Below are 9,318 nucleotides of genomic sequence, written 5' to 3' on the forward strand. Positions count from 1 at the left end.
CACTTACAAAGTAACATACATGGTAATTCGTAAGCTGACACGGTGTGTTTGAACCCGTGTGATAACGACTGTCGTTTTCCGGCTACGCGAGGATAAAGTAAGTTACATTCATTCATATAAATAGGCTGCAACCCGGTGGTCACTGATTGGTTGCCAAACTGTTATCCCGAAAGTTGAATATATGATAACCCATAAGCGGATTTCAATTGCGAACAATATAAAATATGTGTTTTAACTTTTATGGTCCTGCTATTAGAACTGGACCTAAACCCAGTTTTTAGTAAAACGTGGCTGTTTCATATAGCTTTACTATTAACGTTTTTACTGCAGCAGTTTTCAGTTGTACATTATCACTAACAAATTTTCACTCGAACAGAGTAACAAGTGCTTAAACTCAAGGGTTCGTAATGACTAAATATGCCGATTATGTGGTTTAAAGTTATCGATTTGCTGAGTAGCCTACATCGAATTTCATGTTTTAGCAACACTTCAAAATTCAAGAGCTACTTTATTTTGTTGCTCTGGTAATTGAGCACTACAAAGAGAAAATCGTTTGTAAGTTTAAATAGTGATTTAACAGCTGTAGTTCGTACTGTGCCGCCTATGATTTATGAACGATTAGTGTTTAGCATATTCTGCGTAGCTAAATTTTTAGATTTTTTAATCAGCTTATAGCATTTAAATATGCGGCATGGTAAATAAAAAGATGAAAACAAAACCGTTTTCAATAAGCACCACAAATTCAGTAGTTTGTATTGTAAATTGCAGTAGAATAAAAATGCCAACACATTGAAAGCAACATATAAAGGGCTAATAATTTGCGAACTTAAGGTTTAAGCTAAGAGTTAGAAAAAAATTGCTTGTGCTTCTCAGTTGTTTTTAAAATGGTAGACTACACATTTTAAAACTTAAGTCAAAAACTTGTACATTTTTTTACCCCTAATAAAGTGAAAATTTTAGTAATTCTAGCCGGTGCATCCTTTAAAAATTATGTTAGCAAGCGCAAGTCTAGAGATACGTACATACGACTGAAAAGGACTGTGTATATGCCTGTGAAGATTTATAGACGATACCATCATCACACTTTTTTTACTCGAAAACTGTTTTCTGTTTTTACTAAAACGTTCTCGTAATTGTAAAAATTAAAAATTCATATTCTTTTATTTTCTGTTAGTTTGTTTAGTAAACTTATATAGTAGGGTGGGGGAAGATGGGACACCTTTAGCACACAATATCTAAATATTATGGTCGTGTTTTAAACAATTAACCACGCTATATTGGAGTCTTAAAGATACGGTTTTATAAATCTTTGAGTGTTCTTTGTTTACTAGCAAATGGAACTAGAAAATAGAATGAAGAAGTGTCCCATATTTCCCCATCCTACTATAAATATAAAAGTAAGTGCAGGTCGCGTACAGTTTAAGAATCACATGTGTGTCTCCGCTTTAATTTTTTAATTCGAAGTGCCAGTATAACTTCGCCTATCAAATAACGTTAGCCTATTGCATTTATTCTTTGCCGTAGAAACTTAGGCAATATGAAACGTATTTGCTGTTTCGGTTTTGCTTGTGTTGTTGGTTTGCTTGGTCTTGCATCGGCCGTGATAGCACTTGCAACAAATTACTGGTTTTTGGTTGAAACCAGTACCGATAATACAACAGCCATTGATGTGGTCTCTATGTACCAATACCCATACCGTGTTGGTATTTGGTTGACGTGTTATGAAGACAAGATACCAGATTCAGGTACGAAAACTTAAATCCAGTTTATAAATTATCCTGTGAAGCTTCTAAGATGGCATATTAAATATTCAATTAAAAATTATATCCGTAATACATAGTAGGGTGGGGGAAGTTTGAACACCTGTTCATTCTATTTTCTCGTCTTATTTATAGTTGGTAAACAGAAAACATCCAAAGAATTAGAAAACCGTATATCCTTACAATTTCCATATAGACCGTTGTTAATTGTTTAAAACACGGTCAGGATATTTGGATATTATGCGCTAAAGGTGTCCATCTTCCCCGACCCTATTATATAAAAAATCTGTTGTAACGACTATCGTTGGACCAAAATGTCGTTCACTCATGGAATTTACTTTTTCAGTTAACCCTGAAAAACTGATCAGCGGCCAGTGTGTGTTAGATTACGATTTCCAACTCCAAAGAACAGAAGGTATGATAGGAATAATTCGTTATCACAATTTTGGTTCATTTATAAGTATGTATAAATTATTAATGAACCAAAATTGTGATATATATATATATATATATATATACGTCGCTATATAGTACATTTGGTTAGCGTGCATGCCTCTAACCCAGAGGTGATTGGTACAAGCCTCGTCGCTGCTACCATTGGGGGCGTATGTGTCCTTGGGCAAGACACCTATATCGGCAATTGTTCCAACCCAGTGGTCACTAATGGGTTGTCCAAATTGCCAGCCTTTTTTAAAGGGCAAAAACTTCCAAAACACAATCACCTACAAAGCTAGTATAACTCGTAAGCGAGCATGAGGTGAAAGAAACAGAACACCCGCGTTTAAAAGCTGTCATTTTCCAGCCACGTGAAGTAAGTTACATTCATTCATACGTAAAGACGCTTTTAATCAATTAAAAACGGTCTATGCTCTATGGGAATCGTAAGGTCACGGTTTTACAATTTTTAAATGTTTTATATTCACTAGAATATGGGACGTAAAAATACAAAATGTGTCCCACTATACAGTCGGGTGGGGAAGATTTTTCTTTCTATTTTCTCGTCCCATTTGGTAGCAAACAAAGAACTTTAAGTTTGGACACCTGTTCATTCTATTTTCTCGTCTCATTTAGTTAGTAAACAAAATACATCCAAAGAATTATAAAACCGTATATCCTTACAATTTCCATAGACTGTTGTTATTTGATTAAAAACACGATCAGGATATTTCGATTTTATGTGCTAAGGACGTCCCTTCTTTCCCCACCCTACCATACTAAACATATTTATTTTAATGTCATGCCATCTTTGTAGATTTTGCCCGGACAAGCGCCGTAAGCTTGGTCCTAGCATGTGGTATTATGTTTGTTGCCAGTATAATGGGCTTGACGGGTTGCATCTGCAGACGAAGTACTCCAATACTAATAAGTGGACTGTTTACGTACGTATCAGGTAAGGTATACAGCTACACACCTTTACGCACAATTTTGTTTCTATTAGAAGTTTAACCTAGTAAAATAAATGGCTCGTTTGTCCGCTAGGTGTAGCGACCACGCCTATTTTCTTCCAATATAATGTAAATATGTTTTACACTGTAAGCGTATTTTAACAACTTGTTTTGTCGCTATATCTTGTCTTTTTATTTAATATATTCCTAAATCTTCGCTACTGTAATCGAACAGACAAATGTTATTACCTTTTGGTCGTATGTGTCAGTCACACATAAAAAAAATCGCTCACAAAGTAACATACATGGTAACTCGTAAGTTGACACAATGTGTATGAAACAGAACGCTGGTGCTATAACGACTGTCGTTTTCCGGCCTCGCTTCCTTTGCCAAGACATATATATTATTGATTGCTTTAATCCAGTGGTACCTTATGTGTTGTCTAAATTATCAGACTGATACTAAAACCAATTTAAAACAACAGCATTCTAATGCATAATATCACCCCTGTTTTATAACTCTAAATTTCCACCACGCGTGGATGAATAAGCGACGATTATTTTTATCTTTTCGCAGGTATTTGTACTTTGGTAGCTATGTGTAGTTTCATTGGACGTATAGTTACTGGACAAAGCGACCTTAAACCGTACGATAATATATCAACAAAATTCGGCTGGTCGTTTTTTCTCGGTTGGGTTTCTCTTGCTCTACAAGTCGTTTCTGCGTCTTTGCTTGTTGGTGGAGCCAAAGGATGTGGTAGCACCATGAAAAGTGGAAACAATTTCGCATAAAATGAACCTTATGAAATCAAAGCTTCAACGACGGTTAAACCCTTTTAAATCGCTATTTTAAAGCCGATATTTTTAGGTCGCAATTTAAGCCGCATTTATAGCCGAAACATTATACGCGAATTTTCGCCTCAAGTTTGAACCGCTTTTAGGCCGAAAATGTCCTATTGCCGCATAAAATCTTTAAGTCTAACTTTTAACCGACTTTTTTGAACTAGGTAAATCAAAAATTTTATTGTCGGGTTTTTAGGCTGTGGCTTTGTTTAGTATTGTGGGGAAAGATGGGACGTCTTTAGCACATAAAACCCAAATATCCTGATCGCGTTTTAAACAATTAACAACAGCCTATGGGAGTCGTGAGAATACAGTTCTATAAATCCTTAAATTATCCTTGTTTACTACCAAATGAAACAAGAAAATAGTACGAAAAGGTGTCCCATCTCCCCCACCCTACTATATATTAAGAATTCGGTATCCGAAGAATAACGTCACTCATGTATAAAACATACAGAAAACTAGTTGATGTTTAATTTATTTCGACACTGTTACTGTTTTGGTGTTTTCCTGATTACCCAACAAAAATTGCGAAGTTATATTTTTGGTAAAGCTGGCACGAGGTGTATGGAACAGATTACCCGTGTTAAAATGACTGTCCTTGCCCCGCCAGACGAGGATAAATAAGTTATATTTATTCTTTTGGTCACTGATAGCCACACCAGTTAAGAACATTACTCAAAGAAAAACCGTTTTTTTTTCATGTAAAATATTTTAAAAATAGATTTTCTCTGCTAATAGCAACGTATAACATCCAATATTTTCTACTTCACGATAATTTATAAAAAAAATTGTCATTTTAAAAAATAGTGTTTATAAGTTAGGTACCTTAATTTTTAAAATTCCAGACTGTCTTAATGTTCCGTTGTAGTCTATAGAATATGTATGTATTTTTAGTAGTATTATTATTCCTGTACTAGTATTGTATTATTTATTTTACTGTACGGTTATGGCATGATATTTTGCACACATATTAGGTAGCCAATTAAATATGAAGTCTTACATTGAAATTCTTGTTTTACGCTGGTATCATATATAGTAGGGTGGGAAAAGACGGGACACCTTTAGCACATAATATCCAAATATCCTGATCGTGTTTTAAATAATTAACAACGGTCTATGATGGGAGTCGTGAGGATGCGGTTTTGTAATTCTTTAAGTTTTCTTTGTTTACTACCAAATGGGACAAGAAAATAGAATGAAAAGCTGTCCCATCTTCCCCCACCCTACTAATAACACAGTCGTTAGAGCGGTAGCAACCCGTCAGGTATATAGGTTCGAATCTAAATTCTGTTTGTTGCTCCAAAGTTACATATATCTTGGGAGAGACGGAACACCTTTTTATTCTATTTTCTGGTCCCATTTGTCAAAAATACAAAGAACTAGAATTATAAAAACGCAGCCTCTTGACTTCAACAGGATATTTTGATACTGTGTGCGCAAGGTGACTTTCCCACCCTACCATACATTAAAAACGGTACAGAATCCAATAAAACAATTACCCACCGAAGTTGCATGCGCGATAAACGTGTACAATGTGTGAAACAGAACACCCATATTATAACGACTATGTTTACTCGACGAATATTACGAGTATAAATAAGTTACATTTATTTATTTACCAAATATATATTGAAACTGACGTATTTTGAGGTGAAGATTCTAAATAAAACATGGTGTTTCGCGTCAGTCAGAAGTATATAAACGAACTTTGTGGCATATTTTTATAGACTTTTTATCTTTTACACTTAAATATATATCTCACGTACGTCAGTATGACAACAGCAGTGAAATCTTTGTGTATTCAATCTATTTTAAAACACGCCGAGTATTAAAATCGTAAGACAAACAAGGTTATCAAAAGGCTAAGCCGTGAAAATGGTTTATAATTAGGAAAACATTATGCTTAGTTCTCACGTTCACACGAAAGAACATGCACAAGTTCACGTAATGTCTGTAAACTTGTCTATATAAGCAGCTACAGTCAGTGTATTAAACAAGCAAAACTACAATCATGAAGTTTGTGATCATCTTCGCAGTTTTGGCAGTGGCTTCGGCCAAAAGACTTTTTCATCAGTGAGTATTCCGTTATATTATTCACTTATTGTCTATCACAATAATAGACTTATATTATAACAGTGTTATATAGCACTGTGTGTGTTAAATGTGCTATAGTGGGGTGGGGAAGATGGAAGAACTTTTCATTCTATTTGCTCGGTCCATTTGGTAGTAAACAAAGAACATTATTCAAACAATTATAAAACCATATCCTCAGACTTTTATAGACCGTTCTTAATTGTTTTAAACACGATCATGATATTTGAATATTGTGTGCTAAAGGTGTCCCATCTTCCCCACCCTCCCATAAAGCGTATTATATGATGTAATATTGTGTTATAACGTGTTCTAATGTATTATAATTTGTATTAATGTATTATTGTAAAGTGGGGTAAGATGGGACATGTTTTCATTCTCTTTTCTTTCTCCATTTGGTAGTAAACAAGAAGTAATTTTAGAATTATATTCCCATAGAACCGCGACTCTAAAATAGCGTAGTTGATTGTTCAACACACAATCAGAAAAATGGGGTTTAGATGCTAACGGTATCCAATCAAGCATTATAGTAAAATATGTTGCTGACACCGTGGTATAGTGGTTTGCGCGCCTGCCATTGGTTCAAGGCTCGACGTTGCTACCATTGTGGGCGTATGTGTCCTTGTGCAAGAAACGGCAATTGCTCCAACCCAGTGGTCACTAATGGGTTGTCCAAATTATCAGCCATACATAAAAAAATGAAAAAATCCCCCTCAAAATAATCACCCACGAAGTACATACATGGTAACTCGTAAGCTGGCACGGGGTGTTGAACCCGTGTGATAACGACTGTCGTTTTCCGGCCACGCGAGGATAAAGTAAGGTACATTCATTCATTCATGTTGTTTTATTTTTTAAAGGGATCAGGTCTTAAGAATTCAACCAAATGGATACGAGCTTAAAGTCATAGAAAACTTGGCTGAAACATTTCCAAACGTAAGTTATACCCTCGCCCACATTACCGAAAATCAAAATTTAAAATAGTTTTGCAAAATTAAACTTATTAAAATTTATTTAAAAAAAAAAAAATTAAATGGAAACTTTTTGATTTTATTTAAATAAAGTAGAAAAAAGTTGTCAAATTTAGATCGATTGTAATTTTATTTTTAGCTATTAGAGTACCAACGCGTTTTTACATAATGGGTTCAAAGCTCGATGTTGGTACCATTAAGGCCGTATGTGTCCTTGGGCAAGGCACCTAACGACAATTGCTCGAACCGAGTGGTCACTAATGGGTTGTGGTTGTCTAAATTATCAACCATAAAAAAAATGAAAAAATCACCCTATCAAAAAAATATCACCCACAAAGTAACATACTTGGTAACTCATAAGCTGACATGCGGTGTATGAAACAGAACACTCGTGTTTAACGACTATCGTTTTTTGGCCGCACGAGGATAAAGTAGGTTACATTCATTCATTCATTCATTCATTCATTCACATTTAACAATTCTTTTTTAGATTGATTTCTGGTCTGAACCAAGTCCAGTCCGTCCAGTAGACATCCATATACCACTCGACCAACTAAGCGCAGTCAAAGTTTTTCTTGCAAGAAACAGGTAAGAAACCCGTTGTATTTTTTGTTTAATCAAACTTAAATACAACAGTAACCGTCTTTCCCGCACATTTTGTTTGGCCGTAATAATAAATTCAAATAATACTGAAACATTTTTTCGTTTATTATTGATTGGGTATTGGTAAAAAGAGACTTCTAAAAACCATCTTTTTTTACTCGTACGTTGAAATGAGTAAATTAATGTAACTTGTTTTATTTTCACGTGGGGGCAACGACGGCTGTTACACCACGGGTGTTTTGTTTCATACACCTTGTACCGCTTACATGTTACCACGATTTTTAGAAGAGATTTTTTAATTAGTTTAATGTAGTGTTGATATTTTAAACAACTTATATTAGACCTCTCTGGGGTAAGGCAATGATAAAAAATCTCTCCAAAAATAATTACCACAAAGTTATATACGTAGAAATTGAAGCGGACACGATGTGTATGAAACACAACACCCGTGTATAACGACTGCCATTGCCATGCCATGTAAAAATAAATCAGTTGAATGTAATGTAACTTGATTTATCTTTGCGTGGCCGGAAAACGATAATCGTTATAACACGGATGTTCTGTTTCATAAACCTCAGCATACGAGTTACCATGTATGTTGCTTTGTAGGTACTTATTTTTTTAGTTACATTCTTTTATTTATTGCCCTTTCATAGAGTCGATTACGAAATCTTCATTGAGGATCTTCAGGTTGCCATTGATAATCAAAAGTCGGATCGTCCAGCTCAAATGAGTTTGGCAACATTTGATTACAATGTATACCACACAATGGACGAAGTAAGTATTAGTATTTCTTCTACTTATTTGCTTTCATCCAGGCAGCCCGGGTTCGATTCCCGGTGTAGGAACATATTGGTTCGGCGCCGTGGCACAGTAGTTAGCGCGTTGTTAGTCTCTAGCTTAGAGGAGAGAGTTTGAGGCTCGCGCTGCTACCATTGTGGGCGTATATGTCTTGGGCAAGACACTTAACGGCAATTGCTCCAACCCAATGGTCACTAATGGGTTGTTCAGAACATCAGCTAAAATGAAATCAACAAAAAATATATTTATCCACAAATATATATATATATACCTCGTAAATCGTAAGCGGACATGAGGTGTATGAAACAAAACACCCGTTTTATAACGACTGTGGTTGAGAATACGGGTATGATGTGATAACACAAGCAGACTGTTTTAAAACTTTCCAATTTTAAATTCCAGATCCGAGCATGGATGAACGACATGGTATCAACATATTCATATATATCTAAAGTCAACGTTGGTCAATCTTATCAAGGTAGTTCTATCGACGCACTGAGGGTAAGTTATACATTATGGTTGCCTTTAATGCCCAGATTTTTTAGGTACAAATTAACATCCTAAAAAATCGTTCACAAGGAGCATACGCGTGTAAACTTACAAGCGGGCACAGGCTGTGTTAAACAAAACACGCGTGTTACAACGACAGTCGTTATACTACGTTAAAGTCGATTTTAAGCTGTTGTAGCGATGCATGCCACGTGACCTGAGATTTAGGTCAGAAATAGCTTAATACCCCAACACTTAGAGTTCTTTATAAAAATTTTAAATATATTTTTTACTAAATTGTACGAACATTTTTGCAACATTTAAAACGATTTTTTAACAAAATGTAAAACAATTTTTAACAAATTAAACATT

The 9,318-nt window shown here is 35.1% G+C and overlaps 2 protein-coding genes across 2 annotated transcripts; both read left to right on the forward strand.

The window, feature by feature from the left end:
- The first annotated feature begins 1,404 nt into the window (after positions 1 to 1,404).
- Positions 1,405 to 4,998, forward strand: LOC100182489 (claudin domain-containing protein 1). The gene is made up of 4 exons (XM_002119292.2): positions 1,405 to 1,745; positions 2,107 to 2,175; positions 3,013 to 3,150; positions 3,723 to 4,998. The coding sequence occupies exons 1-4, from the start codon at positions 1,538 to 1,540 to the stop codon at positions 3,935 to 3,937; spliced, it is 630 nt and encodes a 209-aa protein (XP_002119328.1). The 5' UTR covers positions 1,405 to 1,537; the 3' UTR covers positions 3,938 to 4,998.
- Positions 4,999 to 5,935: 937 nt separating this feature from the next.
- Positions 5,936 to 9,103, forward strand: LOC100180149 (carboxypeptidase A5-like). Its single transcript, XM_026839004.1, has 5 exons — positions 5,936 to 6,064; positions 6,943 to 7,018; positions 7,544 to 7,641; positions 8,313 to 8,433; positions 8,860 to 9,103. The coding sequence occupies exons 1-5, from the start codon at positions 6,003 to 6,005 to the stop codon at positions 9,019 to 9,021; spliced, it is 519 nt and encodes a 172-aa protein (XP_026694805.1). The 5' UTR covers positions 5,936 to 6,002; the 3' UTR covers positions 9,022 to 9,103.
- Positions 9,104 to 9,318: the final 215 nt, after the last annotated feature.

Source organism: Ciona intestinalis, unplaced genomic scaffold (assembly GCF_000224145.3).
Source record: "Ciona intestinalis unplaced genomic scaffold, KH HT000140.2, whole genome shotgun sequence".
NCBI classification, from domain to species: domain Eukaryota; kingdom Metazoa; phylum Chordata; class Ascidiacea; order Phlebobranchia; family Cionidae; genus Ciona; species Ciona intestinalis.